The sequence below is a fragment of the Triturus cristatus genome, chromosome 12 (genome assembly GCF_964204655.1).
Source record: "Triturus cristatus chromosome 12, aTriCri1.1, whole genome shotgun sequence".
NCBI lineage: Eukaryota > Metazoa > Chordata > Amphibia > Caudata > Salamandridae > Triturus > Triturus cristatus.
This window is the reverse complement of record NC_140595.1, coordinates 733696259-733721946: the sequence shown is the minus strand read 5'-3', so window position 1 is coordinate 733721946 and position 25688 is coordinate 733696259. Positions and strand designations below refer to the sequence as shown.

The window sequence follows — 25688 nt, the reverse complement described above, 5'->3', positions numbered from 1 at the left end:
AGCCTCTGTGACGACGAACCTTTAACTTTCCACTGCTGGTTTGGTTCACCCAGACTGGCCCTTGCTTCCCTGTTAAAGAAAAGTACCCCAGATCTTCCTGGTCTGCACCTGAAGCGAATTTCCCTTTCCGCGTGGGTTGCCTTTGCCAAGGCTTGTTGACTCCCATGGGGACGTCGACTCCGCCATCAGCAAGATCCTTCGTGGGACAGCTCGTCTCCTGGTTCTTGTCGTCCTCGACGCCTCCTGGTCCACGCAGCTGCAGCGACAAGCTTCACGACATCACCTGTGTTCTGCACGACATCGCCTGGTTCCTTCCTGGTTCCACACGGTCACTGGCTAGTGACCCAGACTTTGTCCCCTCTGCTTGCAGGTGTTCCTCCTTCAAGATCCATCCTTGGATCCACCGGACATCTTCCTCCTGGCCGCCTGCCAGCATCTGTTCTTCAGGCATCCATAGGATCCAGCGACGACACCCGACACATCTTCACACCTATGAACCCGTCTCCTGTGGGTGAGGTAACGCGAGTACTCTGGTGCTCCAGTGGATATTGACTATCAAAGTGTCTAAGTCTTGAGGTGCTTCCTCCTAGCTCCTTCGGAAGTGTCCTTATTCTCCCTATTTCTGTTACATTCCCATTGACTTTAATGTAACCCGCGTGTGTGTTTCCACACTGCACATGCTTCCCGTGGGCCTCCAACTTCCTAACTCTTGGTAGGGTAGTGTAGCCCCAGCGATTCCCTAGGCCTACTCCCTGTTTGTGACGTGGTACTTAAACCACTTTCTTAGTATATGGTTTGCGTGGCCCCTGGGCCTAACTGTATTTTCCTGTGTAACTTAACGTATGCTACTTAAGAAATTGTTTGTACTTAGACCTGTGACCTCATAAAGAGTGCTGAGGGTATATGCTAGAATAAATACATTCTAACTTTATATATACTTGGTGTAGTGTCCTTTCATTTGGTATGCAAGGGACTATAATGGTATAACAGCTGGCTTCACATGCCATACAGAGTTTAGCCTAAGACTGCTCTTGTCCATGCTACCACTACGATAGCTGGTCTATAAGGTTGACTTTACAACCAATCACCATAAGGGTTGTTTGGACTGATACAAGGTGTACACTAGAACTAGTGACATCATATATCAGGCCAACTTCTCACAAGGGGTGCTTGATGAGGATGTAACGCCTGCTGTGCCAGCCCATCCTTTGGGAACAGTTGCACATTTTAGTTTTGCAGAAAGCAGTGTTTCTCGTCTGCTGGGCATCTTTGTATGTCTTTTGTCTTCTCAGGTTTTATGAATTGCACAGCTTGGCATGTGTTAACACTGCCTCTACTGAAACGGACTTAAAAAATGCTGCAACTATGTTGTGAGCTTTATCTCTGTGGCTGTGTGTGCGTCAATGTCTCCATGTGTGTCTTTGTATTTTCTTTATTTTCCTGATGCTGGTCTCGAGCACGTAATTTTGGGGTGTGGATACTAATAGTGTGAGCTCTGTGTGTGCGTTTTTTGCTTTATATGTGTAAGATCTAGACATGTGCTGTGTGTTGAAAGTGTGTAAGGTGTGATTATGTGTGAGTGCATACTGCGTGGTAGGTGGTTATGTTTCTGTGCGTGAGGTGTCTGTATGTAGTTGAGTGTGCATCATCTGTTGGAAATCTTGCTTTTTTGTGAGAGTTAAACAGAATGATTTGCCAAAAAGCGAACCATGTGAAATATGTTTGTTTTTTTAACAGCACATTGAAATTGATCAAAAAAATCCACCTGCATCAACTTTGCAGACAAGTATTTGTAATGCACTAGGTCTCGCATTTATGAGAGTTTGAGCTATTGGCATTTTAAATTACAATGCCTTTTATTTATGTGCTGTTTTTAAAACAGATAAATAAAAAGCATTGTCATTTACAATGCCAATAGCTTAAACTCTCGCAAATGCGAGACCTATTGCATTGCAAATGCTTGGTTGTCTCCTGGACAATATGGAAGTTTGATGCCTTTTGGTGAAATCGGCAGTGGTTTTCCATCTACCCAAAGTGAGTAACCACACTTGGCAATTGTTAACAACCACTTGTCTCCTGAGATTTTTTCTGTATTCTTTGGTCTGGAAAGATACAGCTCCCCTCATCACAGTGGCGAAGGAGGAATTATTGAGGAGTTACTAATAGGTGTTTCAGGGCTGTTGCCCTTGGGTGTTAACAGATGGAGTTTGCCCAATCTTGCCTTTCAACATTTTCTTATAGTACTGCTATCTCTTGCCCAATAAGGGTTGCAGACAGGGCTAGCAAGGGGACTGAGCTCGCTGTGGGTAAACGCTCCTGCTTTCAAGAGCTGTGCCTCATTTGTTATTCTGGTCATCTCCTCCTCTGTATTCTGCCCAATCAGAGAGGAGCCAGAGAAAGATAGGTTTAGACAATTTGATTGGTGACTAGTGAATCCTTGTACACAATTTCTATAAAATCTTCACTGTGATAATCAGGCTGGTTGTGGGGAAAACACCTTAAACCTGTCCCAAACTCTTCACCCATAACAACTATGGAGAGGCTGCTGTACTCACATTTGCTGAGTAATGATTTCTTTGATGACGAGTCTGGTTTTGGACCAGACTTTAAAAAATGTAGATCTTGACAAGAAGTTTTTTTTACTTTGGTATTGGTGCTTTTACTGTAGTGTTTAATTGTCTTTCTATGAAGATCCCTGGAACCAGTGGGAGGGAATGTCCCGCTGTAGCTCTTAGTTGTAGTGTCTCCATTATAACAGACTGGCGCCTCATGGAATGTTTCATTTAATATCCCTTCTTTTCACTACACCATGAAATGCTGTCATATCATCCATTGGTGAGACACTTGCTGGGATGCAGCAGGCAACATAGGAGTACAAGAGGATGAACGTTGTCTAAGTTACCTGACTTCTTACTGTAGGCTTGGATGTGAGACACCATTGGCTGTCTTGAGTCATTTGATGGCCATGCAGTTGTGTATCTCAACCTCAATGGCTTTGATGAGTGGTGCTGATGCTCTAGATGTCGACGCCCTAGTCTACTATGATGAAGAGGCCTGCATGCGGTGAAAATTATGGCAATTATGTCTTCTCTCACCTTTTTGGTCTCTGAATCTCTATTTGTGGGGATCCTTAGGAAATGTTGCCACTTTGTTAGTGAAACTTGAGAGTTCCATAGAGTTTGTCTTTTCTTTTCCTGAGCCCTCAGGTCTGGCAGTTCAACTTGCCTTTTCCAACTAGTTAGAAGAGGGTGCTCACCAAAGCAGTTTAGGAAACCGTCAAGGGTGCAACCAAATCTGATCTCTCCAGTGGCACAGCACTGATCAACAAGTTACCTACCATTATCTGGTAGAGACTATCTGCCTGCAGATTAATTAACTTTGAATTTCCCAGACGTCAGGCTAGATCCGGAAACTTTTGCTGAGCAATACCCTTTGTGTGTGGCATCGGGTGGCACCATTTGGCTCCGCGTGGTGGCATCAGTAGTGTCAGTTATAACACTGCGGTGCCTATTATAGGCGCCACCCAGGTGCGCGGGTGTAACTTTTCATTTTCTTCAACTCCAGAAGTGCAGAGCCACGAAGTAACTGACCTAGTCGTGTGCAAAACTAGGGCCATGAAAAGGAGAGTAACCCTAGCCTTACAATATTAGTCCACTAAGCGGGGAGGCATGGGTGGAGCTGTAACGACTCTGCAGCTAGATAGAGTCGGCACCAGATAATGCGTTACCGAAGGTAAGTAACTTGTTCATCTAATCGACACTTCTAGCTGCAGATTCCTTACCTTATTAGATACCCAAGCCATACCATCTTAGCAGTGGGCTGCGGACCAATATCCTATAGTAGGAAGTCCTGCAGGACCGAGCGGGCAAAGTGCCTGTCCATGCGTACCTGACCATCCATGCAATAGTGCTTTGCAAACATATGCAACTAAGCCCGCGTTGCTGCCCGACTGATGTCTTGGACTGGGACACCCCGAGCCAAGGCTGTAGTCGCAGCCTTTCCCTTGGTGGAATGGGCCCGTAATCCCTCCAGGGGCTGCTTCTTTGCCAGGGCATAACAGATCTTGATGCAGGGAACGACCCAGGAAGAGATGGTAATTTTCTGAACTGCCCTTCCCTTCTTCGCTACCACGTACCCCCACAAAGAGTTGATCGTCCACCCGGAACTCTTTTGTGCGGTCAAGGTGGAACGACAACGCTCTTTTTGGGTCCAGCCGGTGGAGACGCTCCCCTTCATTAGAAGGATGCGGGGGAGCAAAGAAGAACTGACCCAGATGGAAAGGGGTCACAACCTTTGGTAAAAAAGATGCCTGGGTGTGAAGCACCACCTTGTCCGGAAAGGACATAAGATAAGGAGGAGCGCAAGATAACGCCTGCAACTCACTCACTCTCTGGGCCGATAAGAAGGCTGTTTTGATGGTCAACAGCCGGAGGAGACAATTGTGTAAAGGCTCAAAGGGAACGCACATCAGATAGGTGAGGACCAAATTAAGGTCCCACTGCGGCATAACAAGGGACGTCAGTGGAAACAGGTGGGCCAGCCCTTTCAGACATCTATGTACAATGGGAGATTTGAAGAGAGACGGCTGGTCTGGCAACCCTTGAGAGTTAAAACTCTTGAAAGCAGAGCCCTGTTGGGAAAGGGTCAGAATGAACAAAATGACAGTAGAAAGAGGGTCAATAGACCTTTCTTTACAGTATAATACAAGTTTCTGCCAACGGCAGACGTATACAGTCTTAGTGGGGGGCAGCCTGGCCACCAGAATAACACTGCAGACTTTGGGAGGAAGGTCAAAAGCTATCAACTGTCGCCGCTCAATCTCCACGCATGGAGGCGCAGCGTTGACAGGTTTGGTTGGAGAACCCTCCCCTGCTGCTGCAACAGAAAATCCTCCTGAAGGGGCACACCTGATCAGACAATCGTTGCTCATTCTCAGAAGCTCTGGATACCAGACTCTCCTTGCCCAGTCCGGAGCCACAAGGATGACTTGGGCTTGGTTGCGCCTGATGTTCTTCAGAACCATGGGCTGGAGTGGTATGGGCAGAAAGGCGTAAAGCAGGCCTGAGCTCCACTCGCGACGAAAGGCGTCGCCAAGCGATAGCCCGCTTGGAAACTCCAGCGCGCAGTACTGCTGACACTGTGCGTTCCCTTCGGAGGTGAACAAATCTAACCAGGGTTCTCCCCACTGCTGAAACATACCTTGAGCCACCTCCGACCGGAGACGCCATTTGTGACCCACTAGGCATCGATGGCTGAGTTAGTCCACCCTGGCATTCAGAGAACCTGCCAGGTGTTGAACCACCATATCCAGAGATGCAAAGCCCCTTAACAGAGGGTCCACAACCCCCCCACGCCCTGCTTGTTGCAGTACCACATGACGGTGGAGTTGTCCATGAACACTTGCACCAGCTTCCCCTTGACAGAGGGAAGAAAATCCTTCAATGCCAATCGAATCACCCGGAGGTCCAACAAATTTATGTGGAGCCCCGTCTCTGCCGAAGACCAGTGTCCCCTGATCTCCACCTCTCCCAGATGGCTGCCCCATCCCAGCAGTGTTGCATCTGTCACAACTGTGAGATCCGGTTGGGGAAGGGAGAGGGATCTGCCATTGACTTAATAGCGTTCGTCAACCACCACTGCAGATCTCTCGCAGTTCCTTCCGAGATCTGGATCATGTCAGTGAGATTTCCCTGATGCTGTGCCCACTGGAACTTCAGGTTTCACTGCAGAGCCAGCATACACCACCTGACATGTTTTACCTACAGGATGCAGGAGGCCATGAGGCTCAACAGCCTAGAAGTCAGTCTCACCAAAATGCAGGATAGAGGTTGAAACATCGGAATCATAACCTGAATATCCAGGGCTCGCTGCTCGGGAGGATAGGTCCGAAACTGCACTGTGTCCAGAACTGCCTCAATGAAAGGGAGCATCAGGTGTGACTTCGGCACATTTATAGAGAACCCCAGCAAATGCAGGTGGTCTGCCGTAGTCTGAAGGTAGGAGACAACTGCCTGGGTCAAGGATGCCTTACACAGCCAGTCGTCGAGGTAGGGGAAGACTGACACACCTAACCTGCGCAGATGAACTGCGACCACTGCCATCACCTTGGTGAAACTGGTAAGGCCGAAGGGGAGCACAGTAAACAGAAAGTGCTCGCAGCCTACCTTGAACCACAGGTAACACCTGTGGCCCGGCATGATGGGGATGTGACAGTACGCATCCTGCAGGTCCAACGCTACTATCCAGTCTTATTGGTCGAAGGCAGACAAGACCTGAGCCAGAGTGAGCATCTTGAATTTCTCCTTCTTGGTGAAGAAACAGAAGGTTCGAAGAGCCAAACTGGGCCGTGACCCTTTGTTCCTCTTTGGAATCAGACAGTAGCTGGAATAACAACCACTGTCTACTTCTGAAACTGGAACCCTTTCTTTAGCTCCCTTGGCCAAAAGAAGCACAAGTTACTACTTGTGTAACAATATATCTGTAAGAGACATTAGTTAGTGATAGATTCCTTACCTTAGAATATCCCCAGGCGTCAGAGTGGATCCGAAAAGTTTTCGTCAGCACTACCCCTGTGCGTCGTGCGGCTCTGTCGCTGGCATCGTATGCGCCGAGATAACGTCACAAGACTACATAGGCGCCACCCATGCACGTTGACGTCAGTTCTGTACACGACTTTCCGCGCCAGGAACGCAGAGCCATGCAAGAAACTCACCACTGGTGCCATGAAACTAGGGCCCTGAAAGGGATAACCTTAACCCCAGAAATCAGTTTGCAGAGCAGGGAGTATGGGTGCGGCGGTAAGCCTCCACCTCCATGCGTGGGGATTGAGCAGCGACAGTTGACTGCTTTTGACCTTACTCCCGAAGTCTGTGATGTCATTCTGGCTCCCAGGCGTCCTTCCACGGTACACGCCTGCCGGTGGAACAAATTTGTGGCATGGTGCACAGCAAAGGCTGTGGACCCCGTTTCTGAGGTCCTTCTGTTCCTTCTCTCTTTGGCCCAGCAGGGCTCTGCTCTGGGCACTATCAAGGGTTATCTTTCGGCCATCTCCGCCTTTCTACGGTTTCTAGAACAGCTGTCTCTTTTTAAGCCCCCAGTTGTTAATCGCTTCCTCAAAGGCATTACGCACACATTTCCTCCCGTGCCTTTCATAATGCCTCAATGGGACTTAAATCTTATCTTGACATATCTGATGTGCGCTCCCTTTGAGCCCCTTCATAACTGTCCCTTACGTCTTCTCACTCTCCAGACGGCGGAAAGAAAGTGGTCAGAGTGACAGTTTGCCTGAGATGAAAGGCAGAGACTACTTTTGGTAGAAAGGAGGGATGCGGTTCAAGTACAAACTTGTCCGGATGAATCGCCAGGAAAGTAGGTTTACATGAAAGAGCCTGGAGCTCACTCACATGCCTAGCGGAGGTGATGGACACCAGGAAGACAGTTTTCAAAGTCAATAACCGCAAAGGACAGTTATGAAGAGGCTCAAAGGGAGCGCACATTAAGTATGTGAGTAACAGGTTCAAGTCCCACTGAGGCATCACAAAAGGAACAGGAGGGAAAAGCTGAGTAATGCGTTTGAGAAATCTATTGACAACAGGGGACTTGAAAAGAGAGGGCTGATCAGGCAGCCTGAGAAAGGCTGAAAGAGCAGAAAGGTAGCCCTTGATAGGCACCAGAGCAGAGCCCTGCTGGGCTAAAGAGAGAAGGAACAATACGACCTCAGAAAGAGGGGCAGAAGAACAAGTTACTTACCTTCGGTAACGCTTAACGCTTTTTCTGGTAGATACATTATCTGCCTGTGGATTCCTCACCTTGTGAATATCCCTGCGCCAGCAACATTCGGAAACTTTTGTAGCAGTCCACGCCGATGAGATCGCAGACGACGTCACAGAGGAACGGCACCGCTCGCGACTCCGCTGACGTCACCGGCTCCATAAGAAGACCTCGTCGGCGTGATGACGTCAGTTCCGCCCCTTTTTTCCGTGCCTTCGAGGCACACGGACGGACTGACAGCAATATATACACAGTATACACAGTACACAATATGCAGATCAACACACATAGTGTGGAGAATGAATAGAAAAACCAAAGAAAGACATAAAGCCTTTGACAGTAACATATACTTTTTGAAATACCATCATTAGAATAGTAGATTGAAACATTATTAATAGAACCTTAGGTATAGAAGGATGGACAACGGGGAGGCGGGTGGGTCAGTGAGGAATCCACAGGCAGATACTGTATCCACCAGAAAAACGTTACCGAAGGTAAGTAACTTGTTCTTCTGATGGATACATCTGCCAGTGGATTCCTCAACTTGTGAATAGATTCCACAGCAGTCCCCACTCCCGGAGGAGGGTGTCCACCCTTCTATACCAAAAAGTCCTGAAGGACTGAACGAGCAAAGTGTCCGTCCCTCCTCACCTCAGTGTCCAAGCAATAATGTTTTGCGACGGTGTGGAGGGAGGCCCAAGTTGCCGCCCTACAAATGTCCTCCACAGGAACACCCCTAGACAAAGCAGAAGTGGAAGACTTTGCTCTAGTGGAATGAGCTCTTAAACCTTCCGGAGGTTCCTTACCAGCCAAAGAGTAGCAAATCTTAATGCACAAGACAATCCACCTGGAAAGGGTGCGCTTGTGCACCGCTCGACCCTTCCTGCAGCCAATAAAGCCCACAAAAAGCTGGTCATCAATTCTGAAATCCTTTGTCCTGTCCAGGTAAAAGCTCACCGCCCTCCTAGGGTCCAAACGGTGAAGTCTCTCCTCCTCCTTGGAAGGGTGAGGGGGAGGATAGAAGGTAGGAAGGGTAATGGATTGCCCCAGATGGAAGGGAGTTACCACCTTATGCAAAAATGCAGCCCTGGTCCGGAGTACCATTCGTTCAGCATGAATGGTTAAAAATGGGGGTTTTGTGCTAAGAGCTTGAAGCTCACTTACCCTCCTTGCCGAGGTGATTGCAATGAGGAAAACCGTCTTGAAAGACAACAGTCTCAAGGGACACTTATGCAAGGGCTCGAAGGGAGAACCCATAAGATAAGTCAATACCAGGTTTAAGTCCCATTGAGGTACAATAAAGGGAGTTGGAGGAAATTTGTTTGTGAGGCCCTTAAGAAATCTAAGCACAATAGGTGATTTGAATAATGACGGCTGATCCGGCAGGCAAAGGAAAGCCGACAAAGCCGATAAATACCCTTTTACTGTAGCCACAGCAAAGCCTTGCTGAGCAAGAGAAAGGGCAAACTGCAGAATGTTAGACAGATGAGCCTTAAAAGGATCAATTGACCTCTCTCCACACCAGAGTACAAATTTAGACCACCTATATGAATATATAGATTTGGTGGAGTGTCGCCTGGCCGATAAAATAACATCCACCACATCTGGCGGGAGAGAGAAAGAATTCAGGTTGCCCCGTTCAATCTCCAGGCATGAAGGTGTAAGCTCTGGAGGTGGGGGTGTAGAACCTGCCCCTCCGATTGCGAGAGGAGGTCTGCCCTCAGAGGGAGACGGAGCGGAGGGCACGAGGAGAGGTGGAGAAGATCGGTATACCACACCCTTCTTGGCCAATCCGGGGCGACCGATATAACTTGGGCCCGGTCTTGGCGAATCTTCCTCAGAACCCGAGGAATCAAGGGTATGGGAGGAAACGCGTAAAGGAGTCGTGAGCTCCAACTCAACTGAAAAGCGTCCCCCAACGCTCCCTGCATCGGATACTGGAGACTGCAGAATGACTGGCAGTGAGCATTCTCGTGAGTGGCGAACAGGTCCACCCGAGGAGTTCCCCACATCCGGAAGACGTGACGAACCACCTCCGGATGAAGCCTCCACTCGTGGTCGGCGGAGAACTGCCGACTGAGACTGTCCGCACGTACGTTCAGAACCCCGGCCAGATGATTTGCCATCAGACAAATCTGATGGTCCTGAGCCCAGGACCATAGACGTAGGGCCTCTCTGCAGAGACAAAGAGACCCCACTCCTCCCTGTTTGTTTATATACCACATCGCGGTCGTGTTGTCCGTCAGGACTTGAACAGACTGACCGCGAAGGGAAGGGAGGAAGGCCTTGAGCGCCAAACGTATCGCCCGTAACTCTAGAAGGTTGATGTGAAGCAACCTTTCCTCTGGAGACCAAAGACCCTTGATCTCCAGATCCCCCAGATGAGCACCCCACCCTAAAGTGGATGCATCCGTTATCACCGTGGCCACCGATGGAGGCAGATGGAAGGACTTTCCTTGGGACAGATTGCCCTCCACGCTCCGACAAGATAGATCCGCTGCAGCTTCTCTGGAGATCCTCACAGACTCCCTGAGATCCCCTTTGTGCTGATACCACTGCTTGCGGAGGCACCACTGGAGCACCCTCATGTGCCAGCGTGCATGGTTGACCAACAGAATGCAGGAGGCGAACAGACCGAGCAGGCGAAGGACCTTCAGAACTGGAACGACCGCTCCGTTGTAAAATAAAGGAATCATTTCCTGTATGTCGAGAATCCTTTGAGGAGGAGGGAATGCTCGACACACAGTAGTGTCCAGTACCGCACCTATGAACAGGTTGCGCTGAGAGGGCACCAGGTGAGATTTGGGCACGTTTATCGAGAAACCCAATTTGAACAACAACTGAGTTGTATCCTGCAGATGGTGCAGCACCTTCTCTGGCGACTCCGCTTTGATCAGCCAGTCGTCCAGATAGGGGAAAACTGAAATCCCCGACTTTCTGAGATGGGCTGCCACCACTGCCATCACCTTCGTGAAGACTCGGGGTACAGAAGTAAGACCAAACGGTAGGACCGCAAACTGATAATGTTGCGACCCTACCGTGAAACGGAGATACTTTCTGTGCGACTTCAGGATTGGGATGTGAAAATACGCATCCTGCAAGTCGATCGACACCATCCAGTCCTCCTGATTCAGCGCTTGAAGAACCTGAGCAAGGGTGAGCATCTTGAACTTTTCTTGTTTTAGAAAAAGATTCAAGATTCTGAGGTCCAATATCGGACGCAATCTGCATCCCTGACCCCTCTCCCGCTCTGGAACCACCTCTATCGCAACTTCAGGACTTCCTCCTGCAGGAGAAGACGGTGGTCCTCCGAGCAAGACCCTTGACAAGGCGGGTAATTTGGAGGGAATTCCCGAAAGGGAAGGGCGTACCCATTCTCTACAAGACCAGAACCCAGAGATCTGTAGTTACAGATTCCCAATCTTGTAGAAAATGGGTAAGCCGGCCCCCCACAGGACCAACATGATCCGGAATGGCGAATCTAGGGCTGCTTTGCGGTGGTGGGAGGGGCGGAGGAAGAAGAAGAGGAGGAGGAGAGTTGCCGGCCACGAGTGCGGCCCCCGATTCTTCCCCTGAAACCTCTGGACGAGGACCGTTGCTGCTGCTGCTGCTGGGTCTGCCTATAGGTTCGAAAAGATGTCCTTCCGAACCCTCTATACCTCTTAAACGACCCCCTCGACTGAGACTGCAGGCCCAGAGATTTAGCTGTCGCCTTGCTGTCCTTGAATCGCTCCAGGGCAGCATTTTCCTTCTTGCCAAACAGACCAGATCCGTCAAATGGCAGGTCCAATAGAGTCGACTGCACATCCTGTGAGAACTCGGAAGATTTTAACCAGGAACTCCACTCCTTCTGGTTGCAACAGAAGACACCATGATTCTTGCAACAGAATCTGCAGTGTCCAGCCCACTCTGGATCACCTGACGTGCTGCCGCCTGAGCATCAGTCAAGATGTCACTGAACTCAGTCCTCTCCTCCTCGGGCAGTTTTGGCACCAGTCTTTTAGCCGAATCCATCAGTGCGTGCACATAGTGTCCCAAAAGACAAGTGGCGTTTGTTGATTTCAAAGCCATGCTGGCCGATGAAAATACTTTTTTTGCAGACTGGTCCAGCCTTTTAGCCTCTCTGTACCCACGAACCTGAGGGAAAGCCCCCTTAGACTTCCCCGAACAAGCTGCCTGAATCACCAGGCTCTCCGGTGATGGATGTGACGTCAAAAATTCTGGATCCCCTGGGGCTGCTCTATATCTCCTAGCAATTGTCTAAGAGACAGCAGGAGCAGAAAAGGGCTTGCGCCACACCTCTAATACAGGTTCCACAATGGCCTCATTAAAGGGAAGTAAAGGCTCAGTTACCGCCGTGGGAGAATGTAGTACCTCAGTTAAAATGTTCGACTTAAACTCCGTAGATGGTAGCTGGAGATCAAGCAGCTCCGCAGCCTTCCTAATAACTGAATGGTAGGGAGCAACGTCCTTAGAGGGCTCATCCGACGGTGGAGTAATCTCCCACTCAGGAGACAGATCCAAACCACTAGCTTCTTTAAGCTCTTCGAATATTTCATCCGACTCCACCAATTCCCCCTCTTCCGCTTCAACCTGAAGGTACCTCTGCTCTTCCATTATCCTCTGAGTATCCCTCCTGGAACGAATCCGAATCATCGGCGTCGGTGGCGCCGTATTCGAATCCGATGGTGCCGGCGTCGCGCGTGGATCTGCAGGAGCCATCGGCGTCGATCGAGGTCGAGCCGGAGCCGGCGAGGATGGAAGCGGCGTCGACGTCCTCGGAGCCGGAGGATTCCAAGACGGCGTCGTTGGGAAGAAGGGTATGAAAGGGGCCTGCGGATATACTTGCGGCACCCCCAAAGTAAATGCCATGGGACCCATCGGACCCGCAGGTGCACCAGTGGTGTACATGGCTCGAGCAAACACCCCATACATCGCATTTAAGTAATGCGAGGGGTCCTGACCTGGACTAGGGAAGGCAGGGTACTGGTCAGGCCTCACCGGACTCGGGCCAACCGGCGCCGACGGTGTAATCAGCGGTGTCGCTGGCTCACCCGGGGCTTGAAGTTCTTCCGGGGCCGGAGACGGAGCCGGAGATGGAACCGGAGCCGGAGATGGAACCGGCGTCGGAGTCCGTGCTGGAACTGGTGAAGCCGGAGACAAAGAGACCACCGGAGATGAAGGACCAGCAGGCGAATCCGGCACAGGAGAGGAAGAAACAGAGTCCTTCCGACGCCGAGCAGGTGACTTCGGCGCCGAGCTCTTATCAGAATGGCGTCGAGACGAGTGCCTTCTTTTTTTCTTATGCTTCTTGGCATGAGAAGCATGTCCCGAAGTCGACTTCGACGCCGACCTCGACTTCGATCTAGACCTCGACCTCGTTCTCGATCTTCTCCCTCTCTTCTCCTTCTTCATTTTTGCGATGAAGAGTTTTGCCTCCCGTTCCTTAAGAGCCTTCGTACTCATCTTCCGGCCGCTGGTACAGTCATCCACATCGTGGTCTGACGATAAACACCACACACAGTCCTCATTATGATCTGTGATGGACATATGCTTGCCACACTACCTGCAAGGCTTAAAACCAGACTTTTTTGTCGACATCTTCGACAGAGAACAGGAATAATACTCAGAATACACAAAGTATCAACGACACTAACAACAGCGATTCCCGAAATCCGTTGGCTTCGACGGCGCGGAAAAAAGGGAACTGACGTCATCACGCCGACGAGGTCTTCTTATGGAGCCGGTGACGTCAGCGGAGTCGCGAGCGGTGCCGTTCCTCTGTGACGTCGTCTGCGACCTCATCGGCGTGGACTGCTACAAAAGTTTCTGAATGTTGCTGGCGCAGGGATATTCACAAGGTGAGGAATCCACTGGCATCCATCAGAAAGGGGATCTACAGCTTTCGCTGTGCACCATGCCACAAACTTGTTCCACCGACAGGCGTATACAGTTTTAGTTGAGGGACGCCTGGCTGCCAGAATCACATTACAGACTTCAGGAGGCAAGTCAAATGGAATCAACTGTCCCCGCTCAATCTCCAAGCAAGGAGGTGGAGGCTGGACAGGTTCGGGAGGAGGACTGTTCCCTGGTGCTGCGACAGGAGATCCTCCCGAAGAGGCGGTCGTATCGGGGGATCCACGCTCATACTGAGTAGCTCAGGATACCAAACTCTTCCAGCCCAGTCCGGTGCCACAAGAATGACTTTGGCCCTGTCGCGTCTGATCTTTTTCAGCACTCTGGGTAGAAGTGGTATAGGCGGAAAGGCGTACAACACACCGCAACTCCACTTGTGACGAAAAGCGTCTCTGAGCAACTGCCGCCTTGGAAACTCCAACGCGCAGAACGGCTGACATTATGCGTTCTCTTCGGTGGCGAATAGATCTAACCAAGGTTCTCCCGACTGCTGAAATAGACCTTGTGCCACGTCCGAGTGAAGACGCCATTCGTGATCCAACATGCACCTGCGGCTGAGTTTGTCCGCCCTGGCGTTCAGAGAACCTGCCAAGTGTTGAACCACCAAGGAAAGGCCTTAACGTTCAAGCCATGTCCAGAGACGCAGAGCCTCCTGACATAGGGTCCACGACCCCACCCCGCCTTGCTCGTTGCAGTACCACATGGCGGTGGTGTTGTCCATGAACACCTGCACTACTCTCCCCTTGACAGAGGGAAGGAATGTTTTCAGTGCAAGTAGGATCGCCCTGAGCTCCAAAAGGTTGATATGGAGCTTGGACTCCGCCGGAGACCAGAGGCCTCTGATCTCCCCCTCACCCATGTGGCCGCCCCATCCCAGGAGGGACGCTTCCGTCACTACTGTGTGCTCCGGTTGGGGAAGGGAAAGGAATCTGCCGCTGACCCAACTCTGGTCTGTGAGCCACCACTACAAGTCCTGTGCAGTGCTCTCCGAGATCTGGATGTAGTCAGACAGATTTCCCCGATGCTGCGCCCACTGGACCTTCAGGTCCTACTTCAGAGCCCGCATATGCCACCTGGCATGATTGATGAGCAGGATGCAGGAGGCCATGAGGCCCAGCAGTCTCAGGGTCTTCCTGACTGAAACCCAGGACCAGGGCCGAAAGATCGGAATCATAGCCTGAATGTCCCGGACTCGCTGTTCGGGAGGATAAACGGCTGAGGAGTAGACGAAGAGCAGCATCGCTTCTTCGACTTCTTATGGCGCCGTGACTTACCTGTCCCCGAATCCGACGAGCGATGGGGTCGGCTTCGCGACCGGTCCCTCGACCTCCCACGGGAGCAGGACTTCAAGCGGCTCAGAACCGATTGTCGGACCTCCAACAACTATGGGGAACGCTCTCGCAAAGCTTTTGACGCCATGGCCCGACAATTGGGGCACGCCTCGGTGTCATGGGCATGCCCCAAGCAGAAGAGACACACTTCGTACGGGTCCGCCACCGACATGTTCCAACGGCAGGCCCTACAGGACTTAAACCCGGGAATCCCTAATGCCCCAAGAGTCGAGTCCTCAACAAAACAAGAGAAATAAGTTCTCCGAAACCAAGATAAAATATTAACTAGGGGTACCGCTCACTCTCCGATATGTGTTTGCTGGCGTGGAAAAAGAAAGAACTGACGTCAGCGCGCGTGGGCGCGTCTAAGTAGCTACAATTAAGTTATCTCGGCTGCTACACCGCCAGCGATGTACGCGGTGCCGCACGACGCCGCCTACCGACACGCAGGGGTACAGCTGACGAAAACTTTCCGGATCCAGTCTGACGCCTGGGGATATTCTAAGGTAAGGAATCTATCACTAACGTGTCTCTTTCAGATTCACGACATCCGATTTGGGACAGCTTGTGAACAGCTCCTGGTCTTCTACAGCATCGCCTGGTCCACACAGCTGCAACTTCAAGGGCACTGTCAACCTCTCCTGCATCTCCGACATTGGTTGCCATTTGTTTCCGTGCCTTCCGGGTCACTCCTGAGTGGCATAGACTCTGTCCCCTCTGCTTGCAGGCACCTCTTATCTTGAATCCACCTTTGGGTTCCACCGGACTCCTTCGTCTGCACCTCCAGCGGCATCTTTACTGAAGTCCTTTATTGTGGTCTACTTGACTCTTATGCACCCGGCTTCCCTGGTGCAGGTATCCTGGTTCCTGGGGTATCCACGGGTGGGGTGACTCTCCAACCTTCCATCATCCACAAGGTTTCTCCAGGGTCCACTGAAAAAGGGTCCTTCTTTAAAATTGCAACCATGACTGACCTATTGAAGAGCACTGAGCACGCGGTCCTTTTCCCATTCTGCACACGACCTCCGTGCGGTTCCTAGATATTCACCTAGGGTGATTCCTTGGGTGCCCGGCTCTTCTACGTCTTCTGGGTCCAATCATGACCTGAGTAGTGGTTCGCATTCCACTATTTTAGTATATGGTTTGGTCTTCCCCTGGTGACCACTGTGCATTTGTGCTACTTACGTTAGTCTCTATTGTGTTTATATCTCCGGGTAGCAGGTAATACATTGTGTTTGTGAGTGTTTGTAATAAAATAATTATTTTTATAACTACACTGTGTGATTTTTTTCACTTAACCTATACAATAGGATTAAGTACTGGTAAAACAACTGAGCCTAAAGGCTGCTCGCCACAGCTACCACTTAGAGAGATTTCTAAGGTTGTCTAAAATCACCATAAGGGTTGTCTGGATTAGTGCAGGGTGGTACACTTAAGTGAGCACTATGTACCATATATTAATCCCAGCCTCTCACAACTACAATGTTTTCTTAGCTTGCTACTCTAATCTAACCTTCATGACTATTAATGAAGATACTAAGATGTGAACAAAATGGCGATTGTAGTTCTGTATCATAGAAATCTTCACTGAAGTCAAACGACCCCCCCCCTTTCTTCTTGTGCACTGGGAATAAAATACATTCCTAGCCTATACTATTTGCTTAAAAACTAAGAACTGGCCGAGGCAACTGCCAATACAAGGCATCATGAATTGTGTAATCTCCAGATACCTTCTAAGGAAAGGTTTTTTATTTGTATTACTGTAATGCAGACCTGTAGGGCTGCACTTTTCCTCATTAGTTAAGACAACTACACATCAGTTTGTATTGGAAGAGTTGCAATGTTGATTTGAGAAAGTTGTTTACTGTAATAAACAGGGTAAACATTTGAAAATCTTGCCTGTGGAGACCTTTTGAGGGTTCTCCACAACTTATGGACATGCTGTATTCTGAACAATTTTCTTGTGGTATATTAACATGCGTGTCTAATTATATATTTGATTTGAAGTATTCCAGGGACTCTGTGCACAGCCGGGATTTACTGTAACATTGATGACTATGACTGAAGATCCTATGATGTAAAAATGTTATTAGAGTACTTAAAATACGTTGGAGGAATTCTGGCAGAGGGCTTCAGCAACCAATCTTCTAGGTAGTGGTAATATTAAATTACACACTAGGTATTCATTTTAACATCATTGTGAGAAAAGACTCATCTTGCAGTTTACAGATCACCTTTGGGGGAAACCAAACAGAGGTCTAACAATGCAAGCAGGACCATATCAGCATGAAAAAAGCATTTCAGTAGGTGCATAAACCACAGAAATAACTATCATTGCCTTCTAAAAAACCTCAGTTTGGCTTTGAAAGGCACCTGAATGGCAGGAAGCGTGAGTAGAACTCATAAGTTCAGAGCAGCAGCAGATCTTAAGAGCACAAGCACTGTGTGGACTTTCTCATTTGCTTCTCCTTCATACCACAAAGAGGATAGCGGACTGTTTGTGATGTCATCTTACAGGGCAACGGCTTCCAGGAGTAAGGAGCATCTATTAACAAACTGTCTTCTTTAGCGGAGTCATACCTAAAAATATCACAGTTTCTTATCAGAAATCTAAAAAAAAGGTAGTAAGAACATTTGTGGCTTTGGATACTGGTCCGCAAAAGTGCCAAAAAACATTTCAGAATCTGTGGGGACTTTTATGAACCTGAACCGTCACTTCCAGTGATGCCACATGGTGCCGGTGACAACACTGCGGACCCTTTTTTCCAGATCTAGCCTGGTACTTAGGAAAAAAGTTCTTATAAGGAATCACAGCAGGAGCCAGTATGCCATTAGAAATTTCATTTCAAACCATCCTGGTATCTTCCAAATAATCAGTAGCTAGTGCTCCTTTGTAATCACTCACAGGCATAAATGCGCAATCAGCAGCACAACCCCTTTTGTTACAGAGATGTCAATAGTGGGATCTTTCAACCTACAACTATCATCACAACTCTATTAAAAACAACCAAGATGTGCAGTCCAAAACCTCCATTAACTTAAATAAATACCCTTTAACACCATATAAAACCGAAGGCAAATGGAATAAATAATACAGACCATAATCAGTTAAAATCAGTATCAGGTGAGTGTAATAAGCTACCCCTTTCCAACTTCTGCTCTTATGCATGGCATCTTTTTTGGTTGTTTACTCTTCAAAACCCTATGCCAGAAGCATTCCTTCCATTTTATTTTAAGATACGGCTTTGATTTATTTATTTTGCATGGGTCCCTGCCCCTCCTCCTTTCAGTTTACCATTCCCTTTATTTTTATTTTTCATTCTAGTAAAGCTCACTCTCCCAATTTTTTGTGGACAACCCCACCCCCCCAACCTTCTTCCCTCCCCCTAAGCTCCATGCCAACTTCCCCATTGATCCTATTGTCTTTTTTCTTTACCAATTCTTGCCTCTTTTCCTTAGGACATCCTCTGCTGCTAGTTGCATTTAATTTCGCACTAGACAAAGAAAACAGACTGCTGCAACCCATTTTCATACCCTCTCTCATTTTCTCTTTTCTTTTAAAGAAAAATAATCATTTGTTTTTACAATTCCTAAAGTTTTAAGAATTTTATTTTGGCCTTTTTTTTTTTTACATTAGAGATGAAATTATAATCTAATCCAGAATAGGGTTTCAACAAAAACCATTAATGTTTTTGTGAAAATGGGCTTTGTATGTTATAGTTATGTCACCTTGCTGGGGTTGTCCAGCTGTGAAGATTTATGGTGGATTTTCTGGAATTTGAGGTACAGCTATACACATAGAGAAGGCGGAAGCTGCACGGAGCAGGGCAAATCCTACATTTCACAGCTGTGAAGTGCTCAGGATCACAGACAGAAAAGCAATCCATTTGGTTTCAGCTCAGCTGTTTATGGGATAGGTCTGAATGGTATATCTTGGAGAATGCATGGTCTCATTCCTTATGATCATGGGTTGGTGACTCACATCACTGTCTAGAATGGCCGAGTCCAGCAAGTCAGGAAGGTGCTCCTCAAGGAGATGTTTTGTGTTGGTTGCGGGCTGTGGATAAAGCAGATACATTGAATAAGAAAAAGGAAAGTGTGTCATGCAGTTGTGGAAGTCAACATTTAAGAAGAAATGTTCTTCATTTTTATATTGTTACAAACTTTCATGAAAATGGATCTCCCGTTAATGCTTATTTTGGAATACCATGCACGTCAAAATCGATTTCCAAAATTAGTTCTTAAACATATTTCTTTTTTAAACATAAACTGTCTATTGTAACAAAACGGAATTGAAGATATGCTTAAGCAGAAAAAAGTTGGTAATTGCTTCAGACAGGCAGCAATCTCATCAAAGAAAGAAAAGTTATTTACCTGCATACTTGTTCCATACCTCCGATATACTCTTGCAGAATTCAAAAATAGTATCCCTGTACATGAGCAGGATTACCAGAACACAACTTGAAGTATTTATTTTCAAACCTGAAAATCCATTTAAATAGAGATAACATTGGAGACACATTTTTCAGTATTTTTAGGACTGGCAATAGCCAAGGCCTGTTGCTGTTCCAAAAAATTACTTTAAAAATGCATGCATCAATAAAGGAACATTCATTCAACTTTCTTTATCTAATGTGGTTGAGTCGTCCACATTTTGTTTCCGCCTACCATTGTGTCCTGGCCATACTTCATTATTTTATAGTTCCGAAATGGCACTCAGCCATCTTAGAAGGATACAAAACATTCCAAGCCGTGCGTTTAAGCATTGGTGGCCATGTTGGAATGATTTTTTATTAAATATTAAAGTCAATCAAAGATAGTCACCATCCACACACTGACAATTGTTAATGATTAAGTTATTTTGTGAAAACTCATTTTCAATTCCTGCCTTGGTCCGATCTTGTATTGCGTTTCACCATACTTTAGCATTACTTTTTTGTTCCAAGATGCACAACTTGTGGCTTGTTAGAATAGAACAAGTTACTAACCTTCAGTAACGCCTTATATGGTAGAGACTATCTATCCGCAAATCCTTTACATTATAATAATCCCAAGCCTCAGACTTGATCCCAGTGATTTTCGAGCAGCACCCATGCACCCCGGTAGGGGGTGTCATCGGCTCTGCATTATGGGAAGTGACATGCAGGGTACCTACATAGACGCAACCCCAGCATGCTGGCGTCAGTTGCTTTCACAATTTTCCACGCCAGGAGCACGGAGCCTCAATGAGAACTCACTATTGGTGTGACAAGCTAAGGCCCCAAAAAGGGTGTCCGTTACACTGTAATCTGTTCGCAAAGCAGCGAGGATCAGTAGGAATCTGCAGCTTAATAGAGTCTCTACCATATAAGGCGTTATCAAAGGTAACTTGTTAATCCGCTAGAGACTTCTAGCCGCACATTCCATACCTTAGAATAGATACCAAAGCAATACCTTCCCAGAGGTGGGTCTGTGAAGACAATTTAATCAGAAAGTCCTGCACCACCGAACGAGCGAAGTCCCATCACAATGGACCTGACTGTCCGGGCAGTATTGCTTGGTGAACATGTGCAGGGATGACCACATTTCTGGCTGACCGATATCCGGGACAGGGACACTAAACACAGTGGTTCCAGTCTTGGCACTGGTGGAGTGAGAACGCAAGCCTTGTGGGTGCTTCTTGTCCAATGCGTAGAAGATCTTAATGCACAGAAAGATCCATCTTGAGATAGTCCATTTCTGCATAGCCTTCCTTTTTTAGCTCCTACAGAGTCCACCCAGAACTCTTTTCCACAAAGAGTTGATCGTCCACCCAGAACTCTTTTGTGCGGTCACAATAGAATGACAATGCTCTGTTTGGGTCCAGAAGGGTCGGTCTCTCCTCCTCTTTGGAGGGATGAGGCGGAACAAAAAAGGAAAGCAAGATGATGCTCTAGTCTACATGGAAGGAATTCAACCTTTGGGAGGAAGGGGGCACATGTCCGGAAAACCAGTCTGTCCAGGATGTGGCCGAACGGGCTAGGGCGGTCGATCTCAAACCTGGGAAACTGGGTTCGAGTCTTGGCAATGACGCTCAACATCCTGTGACTCTGGGAAAATCACATAATCTTCCTGTGCCTAACAAAAATGTATGTGTCCTTGTGTAACGTAACTGGTGCTCATGTTAAGCGCTCTGATACCTTCAGGTCAAGTTCGTGCTATATAAAACTCCAGAAAAAAAAAATAAAGTGGTATAAGGAGGGTGAAGAGAGAGTGAGTGCCAGCAATTCGCTGACCCTCCTGGCCAATGTTATGGCCACTAAAAAGAGAGTATTGATGGTCAACAGCCTAAAAGGGCAATTGTGCAGAGGCTTAAATGGTGCACACATCAGAAAGATTAGGACAAGGTTGAGGTCCCACTATGGTACGATTAATGGTGTGTGGCGAAAACATATGCTGCCGGCTTTAAGGAACCTAGCCACAACAGGTGACAGAGAACGTTGGTCCAGCAACTGCCAAAATGACAGAGATAACCTTTAACTGTGCCAAGAGAAGAACCCTTCTGGTCCAAAGATAAAGCAAACAAAAGAGCCTTGGATAAAGGTGCAGAAAGGGGGTTAACATTGTGGGAAGCACACCATCACACAAACTTATCCCAACAACAGGCGTATACGGAATTGATGGTGGGACGCCTGGCTGCCAGAATAACATTACAGACTTCGGGAGAAAAGTTGAAACCTGTCAACTGTCACCGCTCAATCTCTATGCCTGAAGGTGGAGGGTGCTAAGGTTCGGATGCATAACCCTCCCCTGTTGCTGCAACAAAAAATCCTCTCAAAGAGGCAGCCTGACTGGATGATCGACTGGATGATCGATTGTCAGGCTTAGCAGCTTGGGGTACCAGACTCTTCTTGCTGAATCCAGAGCCACAAGAATGACTTGGGCCTGGCCGCTCCTGATCTTCTTCAGAACTCTGGTTACGAGTGGTATTGGCAAAAAGATGTACAGGAGGCCACAGCTTCACTCGAGACGAAACGCGTCCCAGAGTGAAGCATATGTTACTTACTTGTGTAACGATATATCTGTTAGAGACATTAGTTAGTGATAGATTCCATATCATAGAATATCGCCAGGCGTCAGACCGGATCCGGAATGTTTTCGTCAGCAGTACCCCTGCGAGTTGGTAGGCATCGTCATGCGGCTCCGCGCACGTCGCTGGCGTCGTATTCGCCGAGATGACGTCTTTGGAGCTACTTAGACGCTCCCACGTGCGCGGACGTCAGTTCTGTACATGACTTTCCGCGCCAGGAACGCAGAGCCATGCCAGAGACTGACTACTGATGCAATAGAACTAGGGCCCTGAAAGGGATGACGTGAACCCTAGAGAACAGTTCGCAGAACGGGGAGGATGGGCGGGCCGTAAGTAATCTATCACTAACTAATGTCTCCTACAGATATATCGTTACACAAGTAAGTAACTTGTGCATCTGAAAGAGACACGTTAGTGATAGATTCCTTACCTTAGAATACACACCCAAGCAATACCAACCCCGGTGGTGGGTCTGCGACGTGAAATCACACCAGAAAGTCACGGAGAACCGACTGGCCAAGGAAGCTGTCTCTCCGGACTTGACTGTCAAGGCAATAGTGCTTAGTGAAAGTATGCAGCGAGGCCCACGTGACTGCCTGACAGATATCTTGCAGGGGGACACTGTGTCCCAATGCTGTAGTAGCTGCTGTTGGCCTGGTAGAATGGGCGCGCAGCCCTACCGGAGGTTACTTTTTAGCCAGAGAGTAATAGGCTTTAATGCACAAGACAACCCATCGGGAGATAGTCCGCTTGTGCACAGCTCGGCCTTTCTTGGCGCCCACGTAGCCAACAAAGAGCTGGTCATGCACCCTCTTCCTCTCTAGAAGGGTGTGGATGCGGAAAGAATGTGGGCAGTGATAGTTTGCCTAAGATGAAAGGCAGTGACTACTTTCGGCAGAAAGGAGGGATGTGGTCGAAGCACAACCTTGTCCGGATAAATCGCCAGGAGAGGCGGTTTAGCTCACTCACACGCCTAGCGGAGGTGATGGCCACCAGGAAGACAGTTTTCAAAGTTAATAACCGCAAAGGACAGTTATGAAGAGGCTCAAAGGGAGCGCACATTAAGGGTGTGAGAATCAGGTTCAAGTCCCACTGAGGCATCACAAAAGGAATAGGAGGGAAAAGGAATAGGAGGGAAAAGGTGAGTAATGCCTTTGAGAAATCTATTGACAACAGGGGACTTGAAAACAGAGGGCTGATCAGGCAGCCTGAGAAAGGCTGAAAGAGCAAAAAGGTAGCCCTTGATAGTGCCCAGAGCAGAGCCCTGCTGGGCCAAAGACAGAAGGAACAATAGGACCTCAGAAAGAGGGGCAGAAAGGGGATCTACAGCTTTCGCTGTGCACCATGCCACAAACTTGTTCCACCGACAGGTGTATACAGTTTTAGTTGAGGAACGCCTGGCTGCCAGAATCATATTACAGACTTCAGGAGGCAAGTCAAATGGAATGAACTGTCACTGCTCAATCTCCACGCAAGGAGGCTGGACATGTTCGGGTGGAGGACCGTCCCCTGTTGCTGCGACAGAAGATCCTCCCAAAGAGGCAGTCGGATCGGGGGATCCACACTCATACTGAGTAGCTCGGAATACGAGCCCAGTCCGGTGCCACAAGAATGACTTGGACCCAGTCGCGTCTGATCTTCTTCAGCACTCTGGGTAGAAGTGGAATAGGCGGAAAGGCGTACAATATACCGCAACTCTACTTGCGACGAAAAGCGTCTCAGAGCGAATGCCGCCTTGGAAACTCCAACGTGCTGAACTGCTGACACTGTGCGTTCTCGAATAGATCTAACCAAGGCTCTCCCCATCGCAGAAAGAGACCCTGCGAGACATCCAAGTTCAGACGCCACTTGTGATCCACCAAGCACCGGCGGCTGAGTTCGTCCGCCCTGGCGTTCAGAGAACCTGCCAAGTGTTGAACCACCAAGGTAATGCCTTGATGTCCCAACCACGTCCAGAGGCGCAGAGCCTCCTGACATAGGGTCCACGACCCCACCCGCCCTGTTTGTTACAATACCACATGGCGGTGGAGTTGTCCGTGAACACTTGCACTACACTTCCCCGGACAGAGGGAAGGAATGCCTTCAGTGCAAGCCGGACCGCCTGCAGCTCCAAAAGGTTGATATGGAGCCGGGACTCCGCCGGAGACCAGAGGCCTCTGATCTCCGCCTCTCCCATGTAGCCTCCCCAACCCAGGAGGGACGTATCCGTCACTACTGTGCGCTCCGGTTGGGGAAGGGAGAGGGATCTGCCATTGACCCAATCGCGATTCGTGAGCCACCACTGCAATTGCCGTGCGGTGCCCTCCGAGATCTGGACATGATCGGACAGGTTGCCCTGATGCTGTGCCCACTGGAACTTCAGGTCCCACTGCAGAGCCCGCATATGCCATCTGGCATGCGGCACCAGCAGGATGCAGGAGGCCATCAGGCCCAGAAGCCGGAGGGTCATCCTGACTGAAACCCGCAATAGAGGCTGAAAGAGCAGAACCATAGCCTGAATATCCCGGACTCGCTGTTCGGGAGGATAAACCCGAAACAGCGTCTAATCCAGAACCGCTCCGATGAAAGGGAACTTCTGAGAGGGACTCAGGTGCGACTTCGGCACATTGATGGAAGACCCCAGCAGATGCAGGAGGTCGGCCGTAGTCTGGAGGTGGGGGAAGACGGACACCCCTGACCTGCGCAAATGAGCTGCGACCACCGCCATCACTTTCGTGAACACCCGAAGGGTGCTGGTAAGGCTGAAGGGGAGCGCGGCAAACTGAAAATGCTCCTGGCCTTAAAGACTCCATAGGAGCGTACCAAGACAACGGCAGAACTGAATGCCATCAAATACCCCACATAGGGTAAGGCAAACCCGTATGGGTGTCATCTTGGGCTAAGCACACAGTCAGAGGACTGAAAAGAAAGGAAGCAGCTAACCGGCTGCGCCAAACAAACTGAGAAATGGCTAACCAGCCATGAACAGTAACCAGTCCCGAAACCCAATCATGGCGGGTCCCGGAAAATAACGCAGAGAACACGGCAACAAGAGTTATCGTAGGACGGACAAAAGACAGGAGACCGTCAATTCTTCATGGCGGTCAAAAAGATCCACTCCATTGAAAGGAAGATCTTTGAGGGCATCCCAAATATGATCGGGAAAGCGACTGTTGCGCAGCCAAGCATGGCGACGTAAAGCTACAGCGCGAGCTAGGTCCCGTCCCATAGAGTCAGTTGCATTCAGGGAAGACCGAAGTGAAAATTGCGCCATGCATCTTACATGCAGAAGAATGCGGAGTAATTCCATACGTGACTCTTCCGGAATAGAAAGGAGAAGGTGAGCAACCGAGTTCTAAAGAGCGGCAGATGCTAGTGCAAACACACAGGCTGTATTTAAAGCACGGAGGCCTGTGCTAGTGGAGGCGAACAGCCTGCGACCACAATCATCCAGCCACCGAGACTCTCACGTGGGAGGTAACAATGATAAAGAGGATGAAGATTGCAAATCAAAAGCTGCCTGAACAACTAGGCCCTGTGCAGGCGGGTGAAGAGACAGACAAAGAGGATCACCTGGTGCCGGGAGGTGCCTACGGTCAATAGCCCGATCAACCGGGTCACCTGAAGAGGGTCTGGACCAAGTG

At 48.9% G+C, this 25688-nt stretch overlaps 1 protein-coding gene across 1 annotated transcript in view; it reads right to left on the bottom strand.

The window, feature by feature from the left end:
* STAG3 (STAG3 cohesin complex component) overlaps nt 1-25688 on the bottom strand; it is a 1816020-nt gene that overhangs the window by 6110 nt on the left and 1784222 nt on the right. Inside the window, exon 33 of the mRNA XM_085637308.1 lies at nt 19000-19074. Within this exon, the coding sequence (XP_085493434.1) occupies nt 19000-19074 (75 nt within the window). The remainder of the gene's footprint in view (nt 1-18999; nt 19075-25688) is intronic.